Source organism: Schistocerca serialis, chromosome 4 (genome assembly GCF_023864345.2).
Source record: "Schistocerca serialis cubense isolate TAMUIC-IGC-003099 chromosome 4, iqSchSeri2.2, whole genome shotgun sequence".
Taxonomy (NCBI): domain Eukaryota; kingdom Metazoa; phylum Arthropoda; class Insecta; order Orthoptera; family Acrididae; genus Schistocerca; species Schistocerca serialis.
In genome coordinates this window covers 854,303,797-854,328,506 of record NC_064641.1, presented here as the reverse complement: position 1 = coordinate 854,328,506, position 24,710 = coordinate 854,303,797, and the positions used below count along the sequence as shown (strand labels likewise).

At 39.7% G+C, this 24,710-nt stretch overlaps 1 protein-coding gene across 2 annotated transcripts in view; it reads right to left on the bottom strand.

Annotated features, from left to right (window-relative positions):
* Positions 1 to 10,290: 10,290 nt before the first annotated feature.
* LOC126473487 (uncharacterized protein C1orf109 homolog) overlaps positions 10,291 to 24,710 on the bottom strand; it is a 54,287-nt gene continuing 39,867 nt past the window's right edge. For both annotated transcript variants that reach the window (XM_050100563.1, XM_050100564.1), the window contains exons 4-5: positions 23,958 to 24,070; positions 10,291 to 10,540 (exon numbers count right to left, since the gene is read on the bottom strand). In XM_050100563.1, the coding sequence (XP_049956520.1) occupies positions 10,500 to 10,540; positions 23,958 to 24,070 (154 nt within the window). In that variant the 3' untranslated portion in view covers positions 10,291 to 10,499. The remainder of the gene's footprint in view (positions 10,541 to 23,957; positions 24,071 to 24,710) is intronic.

The window sequence follows — 24,710 nt, the reverse complement described above, 5'->3', positions numbered from 1 at the left end:
AACATGCAAGTTACTGAGGAATGCTTTTATTGATTGATTTGTTCTGTGTAATATGATTCAACGCAATCAATACAATGGTTATTCAATTCTCAATGTATGTAGTCCATACTTCCATACAATACCAACGCTATTAAATGCAAAGGGACTTAGTCTGTTACATTTTCATGATTCTATCACTGAACAGATTCCAAAGAAATTCTATATGGAGAGAGCTTGAACCCCACGGAAGACCATAGCCATTTTTGAAAGTGGTATCTTTTTAAGTATTACTGACATTTTTAAATGTGGTGTGTGTGAATGGGATGCAAACAATACTGGCACAATGATTGGCAATTCTTAGTGTTTATAGATTGCTTCTAGACAGTGCAAAATCCAATGTTACAGCGCGTGCTGTTTATGATTTTGAGCTGCTACACCACCTGGTGTAGCTGGACAGTTGCTGTGGAGATACAATAATAAAATCTCACGGTAAGCCCAGGAGCCATATTTAAAAATATCACGATAAGTCTTGCAAACATTAAGCCTGATTTAGTGCATAGTTCTAAGAGAGTTCATGTTGTAAAAGTTACTTGAATCTAACAAACCTTGAAGCAATTTCAGATCTGCCAGAACTTGAATGGAGAACTTCACATGGCCTTACGAGCTACATGGACAGTGGAAAAGTTCATTGCATTTTAGACAGAGAGCATCATTCATCTCCTGCAACTTCAGAGACAGTCAAAGACTGACAATGATGGCATCATTCAAACGCTGCGCGACAAACGGAGAGACACGTCTTAGCTTTACATGTGGGAGGCTTTTGGTGAGGCTGCATTTCAATGTAATTTTTTATTAACTGACTCTATTAATCATAAATTAGTCATCTTAGGAGGCTGGATCAAAAATGTAAGAAACATAATGTATTGAAATGGAAGGAAGAAATGGTTGGTATGTGTTGCTCTGGTGGTAAAACCTCATGTCCATTGCTAAGTGAGCCAGAGAAACCCCTAAAAACACTAATTCTGTACGAATGTAATGAATAATTTTTTTAAAAAAATAATTAGAAAATATAATTCATGTTTCCAGATTCAATATACAACAAAATAATAGAAACACATTCATAATGTACCAACGAGGGACGTTTGAAAAGTCCGTGCGAAGTTCAAGAGATGGCACCACCAGGGCTTATCGAGGTCATATTTAGTTAGTAGCATCTTTGGAAAGAATGCACACCAAGTTTCAGCCATATTGGTCTATTTCTTTGTTTTTGGCATTTGTGTGAATCAAGGAAGTCGAGTGATTGTCAAAAAATGGGCAAAAAAGAATTTTGTGTGGTGATTAAACATTACCTTATGAAAGGCAAAACATCTCAAGAGACTAAAGAGAAGCTTGATAAACATTATGGTGACTCTGCACCTTCGATTAGAACAGTTTATAAATGGTTTCAAAATTTTCGGAGTGGCCATATAGGCACAAGTGATGCTGAACGTTCTGGACACCCTCTGGAGGTTACAACGCCAGAAATCATTGATAAAATCCATGATATTGTGATGGATGACATAAGAGTTAAAGTGCATGAGATTGCTAGTGCTGTGGGCACCTTGAGTGAATGGGTACATAATATTTTGAATAAACATTTGGACATGAGAAAGCTATCCACAAGATGGGTTCCGCGATTGCTCAAGCTTGACCAAAAACAGAATCATGTGAAGTGTTGCAAGGATGGTTTGCAGCTGTTCAGGAAGAATATGCTGGATTTTAAGCGTAGTTTCGTCACTGTGGATGAAACATGGATATATTACTACACTCCTGAGACCAAAGATCAACCTAAACAATGGGTGACCAAGGGAGAATCTGCACCAAAAACGGCGAAGATCGTTCCTTCAGCCAGAAAGGTTATGGTGACTGTCTTTTGGTATTCGCAAGGGAAAATCCTCATCGACTATCTGGAAAACGGTAAAACTAGAAAAGGGTAAAACTATTACAGGTGCATATTATTCATCATTACTGAACATTTTGAAAACCGAGCTGCAAGAAAAACGCCGGTGATTGGACTGCAAAAAAGACCTTTTCCGTCACGACAGTGCACCAGCACACACCTCAGCAGTTGTGGTCGCAAAATTAATGGAAACAGGATTCCAACTCGTTTCACATCCCCCCTATTCTCCAGACTTGGCTCCCTCAGACTACTATTTGTTCCCCAATTTGAAGAAATGGCTGGCGGGACAAAGATTTTATTCAATCGAGGAGGTGATTGCAGCAACTAATAGCTATTTTGCAGATTTGGACAATTCCTATTATTCGGAAGGAATCAACAAATTAGAACAGCGTTGGATGAAGTGTATAAGTCTAAAAGTAAACTATTTTGAAAAATAAAAGAGGTTTACCTCAAACACATAAGTAGTTTTTACTTTTGCACGGACTTTTCAAACGCCCCTCGTACATGCCAGCATAGCATACATTTTTTACACATACGCCTCTGCACCAGTCGACACACTGACATTTATAAATTACTAGCTTAATTACTCACCATCACTCAGCATAACAGAACTACTGATATGCAAGTGCAGCTGAGAGTAACAGCTAGTACACTACAGCTTTTGGAAGAAAGCACAAGTCACACTCACATACAAGGTGTAGCAGAAATTATTCATAAAACTACCAGCCAGTATCTGTAACATCCATCTGTTGTAGAATCATACACTATATTCTGAGCTCAAATCTAATGTACCTAGGACAGAATTCCAATTAGCAAAAATTCTGAAAACATCGGTCATGGGAGATCCAACTCTCACTTTTCTCAAATGACATCCTGAAAGTTGTGGATGCAGTATTTCTTGAAGTCCGAGATGTATTTAACTTGGTTCCACGCCAACATTTATTAACAAAAGTGTGATTATATGTGGTCTCAAACAAAATTTGTTACAGGATTGAGAATTTATTGGAATGGAGGATACAGCATGTTATCTAGGATGGAAAGCCATTGGCAGTTGTAGAAGTAACTTTCAGGCATGCCTGACAAAGTGTGATGGGTCCTTTGTTGTTCATGTTGTATATTAATAACATGATAGACTATATTAACAGTAAACCTCAGCCTTTTTGCAGGTGGTGCTGTTATGTCTAAGCTGCAAAAATTTTATGTATTCAGACCTAGAAAAGATTTTCAAGTGGTGGAAATGTTGGCAGCTTCCTTTAAATGAACAGAAATTTAAAAATGTGCTTCACAAGATGAAAACATTGTGGCATCTTATAACTGCAATGTCAGTGACTCACAATTAGAATCAGTCAGTGTTCACAGGTTTCAAGCATGGGACAGCATCACAGAAATGTTGAAAAATATGAATTGGCAGGCTCTTGAAGATACACGCAAATTATCCCATGAAAGCCTATTTACAAAATTTCAGGAACCAGTATTAAGTGAAGTACTTACATGTGTTCTTCATCACCCTACATATTGCTCCCTCAGGAATCACAAAGACAAGATTAGACTAATTGCAGCACCCATAGAGGCCTGTAAGTGGCCATTCTTACTGCATTTTACAGGTGATTGGAACAGGAAGCACCCCTCCACTGTGACACCATGCTAAGTACCCTCTGCCATGCACTTCAGTGATCTGCAGAGTGATTATGTAGATGACCTGGTAGACTGTGAGTAAACGATCTTAGAAAACATGTAGGCTTAGTATGGATGTGTGCAGCTCAGCTCCCTAATACAAGGAAAATTCTTGAGGAACCATTTATTCAGCAGTGGATAATGATCGATATTTAGAACATATCATTTACCTGTTACAGTCAAACAGTTGGATTACATATCAACTTAAAATCAAGAATATTGTCTATTAATGTTTCTGATTATGTAGATGACCTGGTAGAGTGTGAGTAAACGATCTTAGAAAACATGTAGGCTTAGTATGGATGTGTGCAGCTCAGCTCCCTAATACAAGGAAAATTCTTGAGGAACCATTTATTCAGCAGTGGATAATGATCGATATTTAGAACATATCATTTACCTGTTACAGTCAAACAGTTGGACTACATATCAACTTAAAATCAAGAATATGTCTATTAATGTTTCTGCTAGAAATTTTGCACTTAGTATCAGCTCCTCAAATATTTACTTCCACTCCTGAACATGAGTGCCTGCAGAAATTTTTCCACGGGAGTGTAAGACTTTCATACAACTGCCATTTTTTGCGTAAATGAGTTTATCAGTTGTGATGCAAGAAGAACTAAATGTTATAGGTGACACAAAAACCTATTTATATCCCATAGAATTAATGGTTATGCACTGGATATTGGTTATAGGTAGACAAAAACTTTGTACTGAAGATTCTGGGGGAGGGGAGGGGAGGAATTTCCTTATTTTCCTAAATCATCCTAAATGAAGAGGGAATTGCCATTGTAATAATTAATATTAAAACTCAAGTTGTGGCAAGAAATTCAAATTAGTTTATGGAAGAGATGTTTTATGGAAAATATTACGAACCATTCTCTGAATGCATAAAAACTTTGTCTCTCATACACAACAGCGTCTTGTTAAAAGTATTTGTTCCTGGGTGTATTACTGACTTTAGCACTTACGATGAAAGTATGTAGTCCCTGTACATGCTACATCTGTGTTTTGTGTCACACTGGCATATGTCAGATTTTACGAGGGAAATATGTCCCTTAGTTGCCATACGTAAGAGTAGTGAGAAAGCATAAAGATATAAACCTGTTAATATTCCTCGTATGTTAAACAAATCCAGTTATTTATGCAACTCTGCCGACATTAGTGACAGAAGCTTCAGCAGCATTTACTTTTTCTCATAATATTATCCTTTGGGATGGCATCAGAACAATTTTGACCAAGTGCCAGCTAGAATCTGAATTTTTACATAATCACATATTTCTTTCCTTCACACCAAAGAGCATGAAATGTACAAATGTTCACGAATTATGTTGACAGCATTCATATATATTTCATTTTATCTTTACACATTTCACTATAATTACATGTTTTAACTTTATGCTACATAAAATTACATATATCTTTTTTATCCTTCTTACCTCAGTACGTTGTTCCCTAGAAACACACATGAATCAAAACTATCACGAAAACTGAAAACAGGAAGTAAATTATGGGTTTTGTGAGCCAAGAAAAGTTTGTTAAATAGTGCTTCTTAAGAAATCATGACTGAATATTCATGATGCCTCTTGTTACATCAAAACTGTCTCCTAAATTAAGATCCTAGCTTACAATGAATTATGCTTTCTCTATTGAAGGAGAGACTGTTCTATGCTGAGGTTGCAATAAATCGACTGGGTGCTCTAAGAAGGCCCAATTTCAGCAACATACACATAGTGATGCACACACAAAGAACAAAGTCATCCAAGAAGCAAATGTTATTGACACAGATGCAAGACTCACAACTCCACAAATGAATTTTTCTATGATATGTGATCTGCTATAGTTGCTACCAACTCTCCAACGTACAAGCTTTGAGTGCTTGAACACTGCACGTATCTACGAAAGTACTGGAGGCAACAGATTCCTGAAGAACCAACACTAAGGAAAAATGATTTACGTTTTTGTTACCAGGAGCCCCTGAAAAGGGTGTGACACTATATAAGTAACCACTACAAATCAACAGCTGTCAATGAAACATTGGATGTATATGGCCACTTCATAGGCAATCTCATTGTTGGCAAACTCCATAGAGGAGAACCCTCAAACCCAGTACTGATATGCTGCATAAGTGTTGGAACGCGCAAATCATTCAACAGCAGTTTGTCCTGTGATTGGCAGTCTTGATGTGCTGTGGCCTAAGGGAAACCTAAGAGAGAAAGTTCTTTTTATGTATTAGGATGCTGTGGCTTACGAGGGGGGACCCAAAAGAAACCTGACTCCAAGGGCACTGCCACTCGTACACGTAATGCAGGGTTCTCACACTAGACGGTGTTAGTAGAGACCTTCATGAAACAGCTGTGCAGACGGTGTCAGTGTAGAGCTGAACGTGCAAGTGTGGTATCGTGTTTCTCTGACTGTTGGGCGGGTTACCTCTGCAAAGTTGTTATGGCAACTCTAAAAGAACAAAGAGTGTGTGTGAAATTTTGTTTTCTGCTTAAAAAAACTGCAACGGAGATACACCAAATGCTTCAGGAAGCTTTCCAGGAGGACGCTATTAGCTGCACACAGGTTTTCGAGTGGTTTGGGCGCTTTAAACATGGTGAGATGTGTGTTGAAGACCAAGCTAGTTCTGAACGCCCTTCAACATTGTGAAATGAGGAGAACATTGAAAAGGTCCGCCAAAAGATCAACGAGGATCGTCGCCAAACGATCGACCAAATTTCAGTAGAGACAGGAATCAGTTAGAGCTCGTGCCAGCGGATTTTGAGTGAGGATTTGCAAATGAGATGTGTTGCTGCTAAATTTGTTCCGCGCCTTCTCACACAGGAACAAAAAACCATCTGCATGAATGTGTCAGGACTTGGAAACAGAGACTGCACGTGTTGAACAAAGTCATTACGGGGGATGAGAGTTGGTGTTACGGGTATGACCCAGAAACCAAGTAAGCATCAAGCCAGTGGAGGACTCCCAACTCTCCCAGACCAAAAAAAGCAAGGCAAGTGAGGTCAAATGTGAAGACAATGATCATTGTCTTTTTTTATGTTCGTGGAATTGTGCATAGGGAATTCATACCCCCTGGCCAGACCGTTAACCAGCACTTTTACTTGGATGTTTTAAGGTGTCTGCGAGAGGATGCGAGGAGGAAACACCCGGAACTTTGGCGATCAGGTGACTGGTTTCTGCATCACGACAACGCCCCAGCACACACGGCCTTACGAGTGACCCACTATTTGGCACCTCAGAGGTGGTCTGTTGTTCCCCACGCTCCATATTCGCCAGACCTAGCCCTGTGTGACTTTTTCCTATTTCCATGAATGAAAAACAATGGTAAAAGGGAAGCATTATAACTATGTGGAGATGGTAAAAACAGCTTCGCAAAGGGCACTGGACAATATCAAACTTGAAAGAGTTCCAAACATGCTTCCAACAGTGGAAAAAGAGACTTGACAAGTGCACCGCATGTAATGGAGAGTATTTTGAAGGTGACTTAAATAATTTTGTAAAAAGGTTCATCAATAAATTTTTTATGACAACAATCCGGTTTCTTTTGGGTCCCCCCTCGTACATGCTGAAGGTGGCAACCAGTTTTCGTGAATTCTGTTTGCATTTAATACAATTGACAATGTCTGGTCCGTGCACTACAACGTATCACTGAAGAAATGTGCGGCAGCTACCCAGAAGTAAACAAAATAATCTCACACACCACATCAGCGTTTCTCAAAGTGCCACACTGTGTGTTACTTTACGGAGAACTGCTTCCGTATCTGGCACTGCCACCTGACCCTGCCCTAATGCAGTGGGGTACATAGCTTGAAGCTATCTGTTTTTTATAATGAACATTTTCAAGCTGTGACATCTGCTACTGATTCTTATCCAAGAGAATCTTCATTTTCAGCCTCCCCTTACAAGAACATTATTTCTGATCAGTGACATTATACGGCTGCAAAAATTTGGAAAAGTATCTGGTTGTTCATTTCATTTAGAAAATAAAGGTAAGGTAGCGTACCTTGGAAACTGCAGTGAAGATGCATATTTCAGTAAACAGATGTGACCAAAAATAGTTGTCTATTATTAGTTCAGTACAGACCAAAATATAAAACTGTACCTTCTCAATGTACTTTTCATGTACATTTAAGTGCATGGTAAGATTATACAGTGATATATGGTGTAATTCAGAAGTTGATTTCAGTTGAAATTATCGCTTTATGTTAAAAATGTAATAAAATATTTTTGTAATATTACATAAAAATTCATACTCCTAGACATCTGTCTCTTGGGTAAAGTATATTTGAGTAACTTTCAAACATGCTCACTGTGTTTCCTGTTAAGACATCTGATGTGACTGCTGAACTATGTGCATTGTTGTTTGGGCTAAGAGGATATGAAAATGCTATCTTCAGTTTCTTAGCTACATTATTATATTGCCATACTAAATTAAAACTACGAATACAAGGAATAAGATGTAAATTAGTGAAAATACGAAAAACAGAAGCTCACAAAATTTGAATAAATGGTTCATGAAATTCTTACTATGTCAATTTGTCAGTCTTCAAGCTTTTGACAACTTTCTCACTGTTGTCATCAGGAGATATTTCAGTAAGCCATTAGATAAAGGAGTCCACAAATGATGTTCAGTAACATTTACAATACTGAATTTTAAATTCAAATAAATCACTGTCACTGTAATCCTCATCTTACATATTCGAGGTTCTTTTGGCTGTTTGATTCCACAGTATTAGTGATGATTTAATCTATGGGACATTGGATAACAGTCGTGCTAACTATAATCCTCTTCAGTTGTCAGACCTTCCTGTGAAACCCTTCTCAGTCAACAGACACAATAAATGTACTTGCAAGCTTAAGATGGCTGATATTTGACAAGACTCCTGGAATGCTGCACTCCCTAAAGAAGTTTTTAACTTTCATCCATGCCAGCTTCATTTGACTCAAATTACAATTATAGGATGGAAAAGAGAAAACTGTGTAGCTACTTCATCAAGCACATATGACTTTTCAGCAAGCCTATGCTGTTGAGTGAAGAGTACATAGCCTGCTTACTCATCCTGTCACTGCAGGGAACATGTCTCTCTTGCAGCCACTGCAACATCCTTATCTCATCTTGCTGTCATAGTGTGTGGGTGATTTGTCCTCCAGTCTGTTGCAGTATGGAGCATCATCCATAAATGTGGCTGCCTGAAATGGAAGATTTGGAGGCATCATATGCTCAAAGCACGTTTCAAAGTTTTGGAAATTCATTTGCTGGTGGTAGTTGCCTTTTCTGGGTTTCTTCCAGATTTTTTGCAGAGTCTCGCTCACAGATCATTTCCATGGTCTCACATTTCCAATAATAAATCTTTCAGATGAGGTCTCTATCCTGAAATATCAACACTATAATCTTTCTGCCAGCAATTTCCCAACAGTCAAATTATTATATACCACAGATTCATTAGCATAAAGTATTTCTGTAGCTGCTTACCTATTCTGTTTGATTTGTAGAATGAAATATCACTGCTCATCAACAACATCTCAATGATCTAGTAATTAAGTTATCTGATTTTGCACTTTTTCCCATTTAAATCCCATTAACAACATTTCCTCCAGGGAGAAATCATCAAATAGGAGTAGTCCAGTAGATTCTGGCCTAATTAAAATAAAATAAAAAATATACTACAAAATAAGACTAGATCCCTACACATAATGTATCTTTGGAACTAAAGGAAAGTATATCAGGAGTTCCTGCAATAAACATCAGTGCTTTAATGCATATATACTCAAACGACTAAAGCTTTACTGGGTAGGAATAGATAATGCTTCCTGGACAGAAGTGCAGCACAAGACAGAATAATGGAAAATCCAGGATGTCAAGAAAGTTGCCACCTACCATATAGCGGAGATGCTGAGTCACAGACAGGCGCAAAAAGACTGTCATAAATAAATAAAGCTTTCTGAAAGTAAGGCATTCATCAAAAATAGATCACACACACACACACACACACACACACACACACACACACACACACACACACACACACCGACTGCAGTCTCGGGCAACTGAAACCACACTCAGCATCTCTACTATATGGTGAGTGTTACAAGGCAAAATAAGGTGGTTGATGATACAGTAAGGTCAGTGGTTGAACTGTTTGGTCCCTGCTAGTTGGAAACTGAGCTCTTTGCTGCATACTTAAAAAAAAGTGAAATGAAAGTTACCTCCTCTTGCTAATAGTTATTGGTGATTTTGCAGAGTTATCCTTGCTAAATTATCAAATTCTTTTCGCGGCTCTTCTGCCTGCTCCATGTATACCACTTACATCAAATGAAACAGCGTATGGAACAACTCTTCCATTCTGTTCTCCTGCTTGCTGTATTTCATGACATTTTTATTTATTTAATTATTTTTCTAACTCTAATCCACAAAGTAAATCTCCCACTTCTCCAAGATGTGAAAAGATTTTGCTTTGTGCAACGGGTCAGGAACTGCTTACTAATTATGAGAGATATTAATTTTTTTATGACATCACAACACAACAATCACTTTGTAATAGGTACTGCATGGACAGATAATGTATTTTAGAACACTTATGTTGGCAGAGCTGTGACACAAAACTATAACAGCCCACAGTCAAACAACTTCTGCAGACTTCTGCTGATCCAGAACTAGGGAACCTGGGCTAAGGATGGCATGAATAGACAGTACATGCTACTGTTATGAACATTCTTTATTTACAAAAGAAGAGCACTTCATTATACAGAAGGAAAGCATATGTAAACATTGTCCTTCTACACACATTATAAAAGTATGTGTAGTCTAATTAACAAACTTAAAAATATTTTTGACTGTTTATGTAATGGCTGATGGCACTAATCATAAATCAGTTACAATGCTGCCTCTTCTGGAGTATAAAATCATTCAGTTCTCCATGATCATGTATTGCGTGTATGCCATTATCCCTGAAACAAACATACTGATTACACAAAAGAAATTTATATTTGATTAATAAAACTGACTTTCACTTAAAAATGTACTTTTTTGTATGGTGGCCTTATTGGTGGGAATGATCAAGAGCTGATGGTTCACTGAAACGTTTCCACTGCTGCTGAGACTGGAAGAATCATAAATCTTTGAACAGTCCAGCATGATTAAATTTGGGCATTAGTTGGAGGGCGAAGCCTTTAGACAGGACTGAAACTTCAGTGGGATTGAGGTTTATCATAGATCAGGTCCTGGGTTTGTTTGTGTCCATGGTTTTATGGGATCTCATTAGGGATTTTTAAGGGATGTGACAAAAAACTTTTTATTAATCAGCCAGTCATAGTAATGGTACCACTTTATAATATGTACCCACTACGTACAATGAACATAAGTAAGAGAGTATAGTTTGTATGAGATTTGTTCATATTATTTTGCTGAAAGGCAGTTAATGTTTAGATGCATGCAAAGACACACGACATTCACATTTTTGGCAGTTTTAAAAAATAGATGGTGACCCGAGAAAAGCCTTTGGTAACTGAAGGTACAACACTACTGGATGCTTTTAGAATCCGGAGCAGTCACATTTTCGGCTGCAACGAGAATAGCAGCACAAAACCAAACACTTCTGAAATTTCGCTCTTCTTCTGGAAGCTGTTGTTCATCATTGTAGAACATAATGAAAGAGAACTTCTGCAGCCTCTTACTGCAAACTGAATTCCCAGAGTCCACCCACAGATGATAATGACACTGACCCACATATATGCCATCATCAGATTCTCAAAGAAGAAGGTAGCTCAAAAGTAGAGATCACAAATGGAGTGTGTATGAGCCCAATGTTAACTGTTTCTGTTGCAGCAATGCTATAGTGACTTCCTTTCTTCCTGCTGTAGCTCCACAAGTATAAGAGTGGTGGTGCTGCAGTTGCTTCCTATGTCACCTTGCTTACTCTTACTCTTACTAATGTGTGCAGGAGCATAAAGCTGTGACATAGCATGGAAGTTGACTGCGCAATCTTACTGTTATAGTGTAGCATTGACAGCAGTAAAATGATCAATTCTTGGGACCATATAGCATCTAATGAAGCTGTGTTTAGCGAGACTGTGGAGGGTATAAGATGAAAATTATGTAATGCAGAATATGCAACTGCAACTTTGCTCCTTTTGATGCCTGGGAAAAGTTTGATGTTACAGTCAATATTTAATATGGAAAGCATACAAAATTCATCTAACACACACTCACACACACACACACACACACACACACACACACACACACACACACACACACACACAGAGAGAGAGAGAGAGAGAGAGAGAGAGAGAGAGAGAGAGAGAGAGAGAGAAAGAGAGAGAGGGAGAATAATTCACAGCTGACCAATCAGTCAGAGTATTAGTAAATAATAAATGCCATGCCCAACAGTTACATATGTTGTGGTGATGCTGTGAGTAGTCAGTTACACTCATGAACTCGTATACCTGTTCTTCTTTCTATGCTCATATAATCAACTTTTTTTCTGACAACAGACTCGAGCAACAAGTTTTCAGTTAAATGGGCAAAGGTGGAGATTTGCAAATCAAATCTTCAAGTTTATGGGGACGACAAATATGGAGATGGCATCATAAGACATAGTGGCAAGTTTAAAGCAAGTATACAGACTTCATTTCTGATTTCTAGCCAAATTCCACTGATGATACATCCCACAATAAGAAAATGCTCCTCAGTACAATATATCCACCATACAACAGAAAATTGCTCCAGGAATGATAGAAAATTTTATAATGATGGTACTTGTGTAATTTATATTTTAGTTCATATAAAATCAGTCCCCACCCATGAACGATGGACCTTGCCGTTGGTGGGGAGGCTTGCGTGCCTCAGCGATACAGATAGCCGTACCGTAGGTGCAACCACAACGGAGGGTTATCTGTTGAGAGGCCAGACAAACGTGTGCTTCCTGAAGAGGGGCAGCAGCCTTTTCAGTAGTTGCAAATAACGATGATGGCGTCCTCTTGGATAAAATATTCTGAAGGTAAAATAGTCCCCCATTTGGATATCCAGGCGGGGACTACTCAACAGGACGCCGTTATTAGGAGAAAGAAAACTGGCGTTCTACGGATCGAAGCGTGGAATGTTGGATCCCTTAATTGGACAGGTAGGTTAGAAAATTTAAAAAGGGAAATGGATAGGTTAAAGTTGGATATAGTGGTAATTAGTGAAGTTCGGTAGCAGGAGGAACAAGACTTGTGGTCAGGTTAATACAGGGTTATAAATACAAAATCAAATAGGGGTAATAAAGGAGTAGGTTTAATAATGAATTAAAAAAAAACAGAAGTGTGGGTAAGCTACTACAAATAGCGTAGCGAACACATTATTGTGGCCAAGGCAGACACGAAGCCCACACCTACTACAGTAGTGCAAATGTATATGCCAACTAGCTCTGCAGATGACAAAGAAATTGATGAAATGTATGATGAGATAAAAGAAATTATTCAGATAGTGAAGGGAGATGAAAATTTAATTGTTATTGGTGACTGGAATTCGATAGTAGGGAAAGGAAGAGAAGGAAACGTAGTAGGTGAATATGGATTGGGGCTAAGAAATGAAAGAGGAAGCTGCCTGGTAGAATTTTGCACAGAGCATAACTTAATCATAGCTAACACTTGGTTCAAGAATCATGAAAGGAGGTTGTATACATGGAAGAAGCCTGGATGTACTAGAAGGTATCAGATACATTATATAATGGTAAGACAGAGATTTAGGAACCAGGTTTTAAATCTTAAGACATTTCCAGGGGCAGATGTGGACTCTGACCACAATCTATTGGTTAGGAACTGTAGATTAAAACTGAAGCAACTGCAAAGAGGTGGGAATTTAAGGAGATGGGACTGGATAAACTGACTGAACCAGAGGTTGTACAGCGTTTCAGGGAGAGCATAAGGGAACAATTGACAGAAATGAGGGAAGGAAATAAAGTAGAAGAAGAATGGGTAGCTTTCGGGGATATAGTAGTGAAGGCCGCAGAGGATCAAGTAGGTAAAATGACAAGGGCTAGTAGAAATCCTTGGGTAACAAAAGAAAAAGTGAATTTAATTGATGAAAGGAGAAAATATAAAAATGCAGTAAATGAAGCAGGCAAAAAGAAATACAAACGTCTCAAAAATGAGATTGACAGGAAGTGCAAAATGGCTAAGCACGGGTGGCTACAGGACAAATGTAAGGATGTAGAGGCTTACCTCACTAGGGGTAAGATAAATACTGCCTCCAGGTAAATTAAAGAGACCTTTGGAGAAAAGAGAACCACTTGTATGAATATCAAGAGCTCAGATGGAAACCCAGACTAAGTAAAGAAGGAAATGCAGAAAGGTCGAAGGAGTATATACACAGTCTATACAAGGGCAATGTACTTGAGAACAATATTATGGAAATGGAAGAGGATGTAAATGAAGATGAAATGGGAGATATGATACTGTGTGAAGAGTTTGACAGAGCACTGAAAGACCTAAGTCAAAAAAAGGCTCCGTGGAGTAGACAACATTCCATTAGAACTACTGACAGCCTCGGGAGAGCCAGTCCTGACAAAACTCTACCATCTGGTGAGCAAGATGTATGAGACCGGCGAAATATCCTCAGACTTCAAGCAGAATATAATAATTCCAATCCGAAAGAAATCAGGTGTTGACAGATGTGAAAATTACTGAACTATCAGCTTAATAGGTCACGGCTGCAAAATACTAATGTGAATTCTTTACAGACGAATGGAAAAACTGGTAGAAGCCGACCTCGGGGAAGATCAGTTTGGATTCCGTAGAAATGTTGGAACACGTGAGGCAATACTGACCCTACGACTTATCTTAGAAGAAAGATTAAGGAAAGGCAAACCTACATTTCTAGCATTTGTAGACTTAGAGAAAGCTTTTGACAATGTTGACTGGCATACTCTCTTTCAAATTCTGAAGGTGGCTGGAGTGAAATACAGGGGGCGAAAGGCTATTTACAATTTCTAAAGAAACCAGATGGCAGTTATAGGAGTCAAGGGACATGAAAGGAAAGCAGTGGTTGGGAAGGGAGTGAGACAGGGTTGTAGCCTCTCCCTGATGTTATTCAATCTTTATATTGAGCAAGCAGTAAAGGAAACGAGAAAAATTCGGAGTAGGTACTAAAATCCATGGAGAAAAAATAATGCCAATGACATTGTAATTCTGTCAGAGACAGCAAAGGACTTGGAGAGCAGTTGAACGGAATGGACAGTGTCTTGAAAGGAGGATAGAAGATGAACATCAACAAAAGCAAAACGAGGATAATGGAATGTAGTCGAATTAAGTCGGGTGATGCTGAGGGAATGTTTTTATCTTATATTTGTGATGTAAAAGTTAACAACTTTATACTCCATAGAGTTTACTATACCCCCCCTCCCCCCCCAGTTCCAACACTGAGAATGCAAATATAACTCAGAATGCTGGCAATTCCAAACTGTACTCTGATGAGTTACTATTTAATTTATTCAAGTGCTTGTAACTGTGTACAGAATTTAGGTTAATTTTTGTAAATTATTATCCTTGTTTTTTACTATCCATTTTTCCTTCCTTTTCAACAGATCATCTAGTCACCAACTGCTAAGACAGTGAAACACGTAGTGGTACAATGTATGTGACCAGAGGCTAAAACATTTCATTAAAAATTCACATTAATTTTTTATGGGTACTATAGAGGAGTTTAAGAGCTAGTTACAAAAATTTTATGTAGGACAATTCATTTTGCTCCACTCAAAATCGTTCCATTAATACTGAAAACTAATACATTTAGCAATAGTTTTTCCTGTAAACTGCTGTAATTTATATACAGCTGCACTGAAAATACCACTACAGAAAACTTGCACTGTAATATTATAATACTTCAGAGGTTAAATCATTATATCGTAATGCACTTATATAAAATGTATATTTTGGAACCCTCTCCAGAGGATTACACAATACTGCTCATAAATATAAAAATAAAACTGGTAATACTTCTAGCAGTAACATACGTTAAGTTATGTAGAATGAAGTTAACAACAGCATATACCACTACAGAATGTGGAAGAAGCCACTCAGCTCCAGGGTTAAATAGAATGATGTGGCATTTCTGTACGGTGGCACTGGACGGTGACTGCATGTACCTCTCTTGCCGCACAAATGTCAGCACTGTCTGAAAGGGTCCCCTACAGACAGCCAAGCTTGGCTGTGGGCTCACTGAAGAACATATGACAGGCTGGCATTTCAATCCTGCTAAAATTTGACAGTTGGCAAGGTGCTGGTGTGATTGAGATGGTAACCTTGGGGTTACCACAGTCCTCTTCTTTTGTCAAGGCACCAGTCAGCTGGTACCACCCCAGCATCCCTCCCCCACAGTGTGGGACAGCACTCGGTGCTCAGGAATGTGATATCCATGCCTTCCGTGGCACTACTAGTGGACGTTCTGTGTGCCATAGAGAGCTCCCTGGCGGGCTGCACTGGAGAATAGGGCCAAAAGTGAACCAGACAGTAGACAGTGATGGCACTGCCGTGGGCTGATAACCGTGGATGGGCCACTGACTGCACTGATGCCAGAAACAGATCCACAAAGGCATCCTGGGGCTTGGGTCAGGGAGATGCCTCCACCAGAAGCAGCACATGCTTCCTGCGGGGTCTCTAGCTGCTTTGTATATTTGCCTGCACCTGAGCCTTGATGAACTGGCAGAACACTGGAATCAAGAGTTGTAGGTGTTGAGCAAAGCACAACATCATGTGGGGGCCGAATCAGAGGAAGGGTCATCGAGAGTGGAGGTGAGGAAGGAGATCCAATGCAGGAAACAGATGATTTTGGAGGTGTGTGTGTAGAGGCAGCAGAGGTCGGTCCTCCACTCAAGGGTGGAGTTGATTGCAGTGGTGGATCACCAGTCTGTCTTCCATCTGCATTGTGAACACACACTGACTGCAGATGACGGCCAGAAGCCAACAACTGTGGTGGCTTAACGCCTCAGCCGACTCCAAAGTACGAAGAACATAAGTGTGTCACTGGAGGGGCCCTCAGAGGCCCCTGAGTAGGGAACAGTAGATCAGCACCATGCACGGTTGGCAGTTCTGCCAGGCTCTTACTGCTGATGGGTGTGGACTTGTAGGAAGTAAGGAAGCACTGGACTGCCTCATCCTTCGCGGGGGTTGGGGGGGGGGGGGGGGTGTTTGCCAATATATTTCTTCAGCTGCGTCTTGAAAGTACGAATGAGGTGTTCCACCTTTTCATCGATGGAAAATATCTGAGTGAGAGCCCAGATTGTTTGTCCGCTATGGTGGAGCGACAGTTGACACTGGACAGACACTGGGAGTAGGGACAATGACAGCCACCCAATAAGCATCCAAGAAGAGGATGGCAAAATGGATATGGATATGCTCCCAAGGCTGTGATGACTCAGGCCACAGTGCATAACACTGACGTGGAGAAGCCCAGTGTTCTGCACATTTGGAACAGGCAGTGATTAAATGTTCAGTCTCATGATCAATTCTGGGCCAGTAGATATGATGGCACACTATCATCTTACTCAACAAGAGCCTCAGTGATCCTAAAGCAGAACGTGAAGAATGTTGCGCCAGAGAGCTGCCAGAACCTCCTCCTGAGGAACAATGTTTTCTATGGCCAACAAAATAACAGCACTGAGCTGAGTCTGTGCCTTAACAGAAAATAACTGCAGACAGGTTCCAATGCTGAAACTGGAGGTCATTCGGACCGCCCTTGCCGAATATATCATCACACTTGACGAACAACAGGATCAGCAGTGATGGCTTGTGTAATGTTAAAACTGGTAATAAGGAATCCATCCACTGTCCATAGAGCTTCCTCAATGAGGTGAAAACAAAGTACTTCATCCTAATTGAAATCTGGGTCAAATCCCATTGGTAAACATGAAAGAGCATCTGCATTTTAATGGTGAGCTGTAAGGCAGAATTGAATCTCATAATTATACCTACTAAGGAACAGGGCTCACAATTGAATTCTATGAGCTGTCTTGTCTCGCAAGTGTACCATGGGACTAAAAGAGAGACCAACAGCTTGTGATCAATCACTAAATGAAACTTACCACCATATAGGAACACATGAAACTTCTTGGTAGCATACATACTAGTAACAGTCTCCATCTCTATCTGAGAGTAATTATTATGTGCATCATTAAGCATCTTCGACACAAAAGCAATGGGTTGATCATTTGGAACACCAGAACGAAACTGAGACAATACGGCTCCACACCATACTGCAATGGGACCATTGCAACCACAAGATGAGACCCAGCTAATAAGTGGCTAAGCACATGCTGGAACACAAACCATCGTTCAATGTCTTGAACTCATGGTCTTAAACAGGCATGCAATCAAATGCTGCTCCTTTTCTAAGCAACTTATTTACAGGAAGTGAAACAAATGCTGCCTGCTGAAGGAACTTGTGGTAACACGCGAATCTGCCTAAGAATGCCTGGAGCTCCTTCACATTCGTTGGTTGCAGAAGAGCTATAAAAGGCAATTCCTGACTGACAGACTCATCATCGCCCACTTCAAACTGCTAAGGATAGAAACTTGAAATTTGGAGAGGGTGTTGACCTTTTACTGTTAGTGTAGTTTAAGAGAGAATTTGTTTGAAATAGGGCATGAAAAGTTTTTGTCACTATTAAGGCACTTTTGAAACTAGACATACCAAAATTGGTATTTGGTTTCTCAGTCGCAAATCAAGAAATACGTCTTTCAGCATTTTTGGAAATTTAACCTTATGGGGTGAAATAGTTGGTGAAACTTTTTTCTGAAAATAAATCATTATTAAAGAACTACTAAAGTGTTTTTAAAGCTACATCTATGAAAACTGGTATTTGACATCTCGGTTATAAACAGAAACATATTTGTTCCGTGTTTTTGGAAATTCATCCCCTACGTGGGTGAAACACGGGATGACATATTTTACTATGAAAATTTGAATTTGGCTTCTCGGTTAGAAATAAAAAAAAAATACATGTTTCACAATTTTTGTAAGTTCAACCTCTGTGGGGGTGAAATACAAGATAAAACTTTTATGAATATAATTCATTATGTAACCATTTCTGAACTTTTATTTGGCTACTCTGCTAGAAATTTAATTAAATATGCATTTCACTGTTTTTGGATATTCGGCCCTTAAGGGCTGAGTGGAAATAGGGCCAGAGTGAGGCACTGACTCATCACTGCCCAGCCCAAACTGCTAAGAACAGAAACTTGAAATTTGGAGAGAGAGAGTGGGTCTTATATTGTAGATATGTTAAATTCCATTTCCAAGGGATTGAAATAGGGGCTGAAAGGCTTTTTGAAAGTATGTCACTTTTGAGACAATTTTGAAGTGTTATAACTATGAAAATTGGTATTTGATTTCTCAGTCAGAAATTAAAAAAATACATTTTCAGCCTTATTGGAAATTCAACCAGTAATGGGGTAATATGGTGGGTGAAAACTTTTTTGAGATCAAATCATTATTAAAGAACTACTGAAGCATTTTTAAAGTTACATCTATGAAAATTGGTATTTGACTTCTCAGTTATAACTAAAAAAAAATACCTCCGGTATGAAAATTTCACTCTGCAGTGGAGTGTGTGCCGATACAAAGGTTCCTGGCAGATTAAAACTGTGCGCCGGACTTCTGCCTTTCACGGTCAGGTGCTCTACCAACTAAGCCCGACTCATGACTCATAGCTTTACTTCCGCCAGTATCTCATGTCCTATCTTCCAAACTCCACATATTCTCCTGTGTTGCTAGTCTTTTAAGTTTTGCAGGAGAACTTCTGTCAATTTTAGAAGGTAGTAGGAGATGAGGTACTGGTGAAAGTAGAGCAGTGAGTACAGGTCGTGAGTTGTGCTTGGATAGCTCAGATAGTAAAGCACTTGCCCACAAAAGGCAGAGGCCCCGAGTGAGTCTCAGCCTGGCACAGTTTTGATCTGCAAGGAAGTTTCAGTGGTTTTGGAAATTCAACCCCTAAGAGGAAGAAAAGCGGATGAAGTGTTAATGGAAATATTTCATTATGAAAGCATTCTCGAAGCTAAATCTATGAACATTTGTAATTGGCTTCTCTGATAGAAATAAAAATAAAATGTTTCTAAGAAGGGAAATAGGGCTTCACTGATTCATTGACTCATCATCGCCCAGCCCTAACCACTAAGGACTGAAATTTGAAATTTTGAAGAGGGTGTTGCTCTTATATTGTAGTCATTGATTAAGAAGAAATTGCACCCCTAAGAACATGAAAAAGGAGATCAAATGCTTTTTTAATTTTGCTATTAATGTGTATCAACATTTTTGAGAACTTAACCCCTGTGGTGGTAAAACAGTGAGTGAAATTCTTTTTCTGTTGTTTATTATTAAAGCAGTAATAAAGTACACTGAAGTGCCAAAGAAACTGGCGTAGGAATGAATATTCAAATACAGAGATGGGTAAACAGCCAGAATACGGCATTGTGGTCAGCAATGCCTATATAAGACGACAAGTGTCTGGTGCAGTTGTTAGATTGGTTAAAGCTGCTACAATGGTAGGTTATCAAGATTTAAGTGAGTTTGAACATGGTGTTATAGTCACTGCACGAGCAACGGGACACAGCACCTCCGAGGTAGCAATGAAGTGGGGATTTTCCTGTATTACCATTTCATGAGCGTACTGTGAATATCAGGAATCCGGTAAAACATCAAATATCCATAATCACTGTGGCTGGTAAAAGATCCTGCAAGAATGGGACCAACGATGACTGAAGAGAATCACTCAGCATGACAGAAGTGCAACCCTTCCGCAAATTGCTGGAGATTTCAACGCTGGGCCATCAATAAGGTCAGCATGCAAACCATTCAATGAAGCATTATCGATATGGACTTTTGGAGCCTTCAGCCCACTCGTGTAACCTTCATGACTGCACAATACAAAGTTTTACTCCTTGACTGGGCCCATCAATGCCAATATTGGACTGCTGATGACTGGAAACATGTCGCCTCATTTCAAACTGTCTCGAGCGGATGGACGTGTATGGGTGCGGAGACAACTTCATGAATCCATGGACCCTGCATATCAGCAGGGGACTGTTCAAGCTGATGGAGGCTCTGTAATGGTGTGGGGCTGGGACCTCTGATATGTCTACATATGACTCTGACATGTGACATGTATGTAAGCATCTTATCCGATCTCCTACATCCATTCATGTCCATTAAGCATTCAGACATACTTTGGCAATTCCAGCAGGACAATGCGACACCCCACATATCCAGATTTTCTATAGAGTGGCTCCAGGAACACTCTTCTGCGTTTAAACATTTATGCTGGCCATCAAGCTTCCCAGACATGAACATCATTCAGCATATCTGGGATGCCTTGCAACATGCTGTTCAGAAGAGATCTCCAGCCCCTCGTACTCTTATGGATTTATGGACAGCCCTGTAGAGTTCATGGTGTCAACTCCCTCCAGCACTACGTCAGACATTAGTTGAGTCCCTGTTGCAGCTCTTCTGCCTGCTCCAGGGGGCCCTACACGATATTAAGCAGTTGTACCAGTTTCTTTGACTCTTCAGTGTATTTTTAAAGCTATATCTATGAAAATTGGTACCTGTCTTCTTGGTTGGGGGAGGGGGGGGGGGGGGAGGGGGGGGGGGGGGGGAAATCTTTCAGTGTTTTTGGAAATTCAACCCCTAAGGTTGTAAAATGGGTGATGAATGCTTCTATGGAAATATTTCATTATTAAAACATTTTGCAACTTAACCTCTGAAAATTTGTATTTGGCTTCACGGTTAAAAATAAAAAAATAGGTATTTCAAAGTTATATAGAAATTCAACCCTTAATGGAGCATAATATGGGGTAAAAATTGTTATGAAAATATTTCATCACATTGAAACATTTTTAAAGCTAAAACCATGAAAATTTATTTTGGACTTCTAATGAAATAAAGATGAAAATCTGTATGGAAATATACCACAAGAACTCAAAAGGCAGGATTAACAAAGACCTCCAACTTTAGCAGCCAAAATTGCTTTTTGGACAGAAGCACATCCAAAGAAGACTTTCTTCAATGGCCTTAAGTAGCACGCAAAGTTTTGAAGATTTTACAATTTGTGAACAGCATAAAAATTCGATTAAAGAATAACAAAAACTCTGTGCAAGCCATATAGTATATGCAAGCTAAGCAGCGGACGCTAAGCTAGTTATTCTATAGAGTGTTGGAAGAAATGTGACTTATCCAACATGCACTTAACACCCACATCACACAAGGCGTGAAAAAAAATATGAAGGTTCCAAAGAAGGCCCTCCGAGATGGGACTGGGGACAACAATGTCATCAAGGTAATTGATACAATAATGAACTCGTTGAGACAGCTGCTTCAAACTATGTTGACAAATGGCTGACGCTTGCAATGCTGAAAACCAATCAGTTGTACCTGTAGAGGTCTTACAACATACTGATAGCAAGAAGTTGATGTGACTCTTCATCAAGTGGCAGCTGTAAATATACTTGTAGGAAATCTGGTGCTGAAAAATATTGTCTGCCCAAAGTTTTCTCATAAGTTTACCCATGTGAGCAATGGGGTACATATCATTACCTAACTCTCAATTAATTGTCACTTTAAAGTTACCACAAGACTAATGATGCAGCTCATCGACTGGACAAAATGGGTTCCATGATACCTAAAGCTGTCAATCTGTCTAGCCCTTCCTTCATTTGAATGCGAAAGTGCGTGTGGAACAGACCTGGCAAGGAAAGAACAAGGTCGCAAGCAGTTTTGAGAGTGATGTGGGCTATGTGATCACTAGCCTTGCCAAGTTCTGGAGAAAAAAGGGAAGACTATTCCTTGTACAAATCCTCCAACTCTTGACAGGGCACAAGATCTGACACTAAATGAATGGAATCATAGACCATAAAACTAAAAGCCTTTAATGAATCCAAACCACACAAATTTTCTGTAAATGCAGTGTCCCCTACCAGAAATGTTACTTGTTGAACCATCACCTTGTACATTGTTTCTGTAATAAACTGGCTGACATAAGAATCTGCTGTCTATTGCCACTGACAACCTCGTGTGAAGTAGCCAACAGTGGAGAACCAAGACCACCGTGTCTGCATCCACTTGGAGGCATACACTAATGAACTTAACGTCCACAGATCATTATGTGGGAGGCACAGTGGAAGCTGACCAAGCATTGCACACAGTTGCAATGTGACCTTTCTTATAACATAGATGGCACAAAGCTCAGTGTTGTGGACAAGCTGGTCAGTCATATTGAACAAAACAAGTAGGGTGGGAGGGCAGGAACTTGCAGAAATTTTTCCACAATAGACGTGTTTGTATGGAAAGCAGTGGCCTGACATGATGCACTGCCACCACATCAACATCAAAGGTGTACTGGAACATGTACGCCCGTTGCTGTCTGAACTGACAGTGGCAATGTCAGCCCAAGAATGTTACTGATGGGCAGAGGCATCAAAAACTTCAAATGCTTGCACTATCTTGAGTAATTCCTCTAATGAACGATCCTGAAATTTGCCTACCCCCTTGGGGGAACTTCCCTACTGGGGGCTGCTGTGATAGTCTCTAACCATAATGTCTGTGTAAGACTCCTGAGATTTAGCAGTAACAAAATGACACTTGCAACTTAACTCACGCAGTTCTGCACCCCACATGCGACAGAATTGATGGGCTTGCTTTCTGCACTGATAAAAACTGCATTCTAGTGAAAATCACAGAAGTATGCTTGTCATAGCAGGAATTCAGCAAAGACGACATTTCATCAAGCAACAGAGACACAGATTCCTGAAGGAAGACTAACTTCCCTAACTAGTGATGCATTTGTGGAGAGATTCATGACAAAAAGAGCTTTGGTGGAGTCAGTGTCTGTTACCTCTAAGGCTGTGACACCTTGCTGTAGGCGTTTTCACTTTAATGCTAAACCATAAACATATTCAATATATCACCCTTGTACACAGCTTGGTAGGTACCAGTTTGAAACACAATGATCTGCACACGGAGTGAAGTTAACAAGAGCATAAACCATTATAGAATGTCACAGAAGCCACTCCACTCCACAGTTAAATAGAATGACATGTGATGTTTCCACATTGTGACACTGGATGGCAGCTGTACACCATTCTTGGTGCATCGCAGTCAGCACTGTCTGAAAGTGACACCTCCTGGTGATCGAGCTTAGCCGACTTGGGCCAGTGCAGAATGATTGAATAACATGTGATGGGTCGGCATCTCATGTCCTGCCGAACTTGGACGGACGGTCAGGAGCCAGTGAGACTGAGGTGATAACAGTGGGTTACCACAGTTAGTAGCATAAATTAAGTTATGACTTCATTACAGAAAAGATCGTTAGCAGCTATGTAGGTATTTATAACTTACTCTCTATGTGTTCCTTTAGATTTGGGTCCTCCTTAGCAGCTTCTTTGAGCAATGACATGTAGTTTGGATCTTCATAGCTCAGCTGATTCAAAGGACTTGATAACTGCAAATATCTGATCCTAAAGTAAAGGAACTTAACTGCTACCGATCTGAATATTAAAAATTATGATGTCAGGAATTTAGTTAGGTCTTGTCTTCAGCAAGTAGCTTGTTGTTGTTGTGGTCTTCAGTCCTGAGACTGGTTTGATGCAGCTCTCCATGCTACTCTATCCTGTGCAAGCTTTTTCATCTCCCAGTACCTACTGCAACCTACATCCTTCCGAATCTGCTTAGTGTATTCATCTCGTGGTCTCCCTCTACGATTTTTACCCTCCACGCTGCCCTCCAATACTAAATTGGTGATCCCTTGATGCCTCAGAACATGCCCTACCAACCGATCCCTTCTTCTGGTCAAGTTGTGCCACAAACTTCTCTTCTCCCCAATCCTATTCAAAACTTCCTCATTAGTTACATGATCTACCCATCTAATCTTCAGCATTCTTCTGTAGCACCACATTTCGAAAGCTTCTATTCTCTTCTTGTCTAAACTATTTATCGTCCATGTTTCACTTCCATACATGGCTACACTCCATACGAATACTTTCAGAAATGACTTCCTGACACTTAAATCAATACTGGATGTTAACAAATTTCTCTTCTTCAGAAACGCTTTCCTTGCCATTGCCAGTCTACATTTTATATCCTCTCTACTTC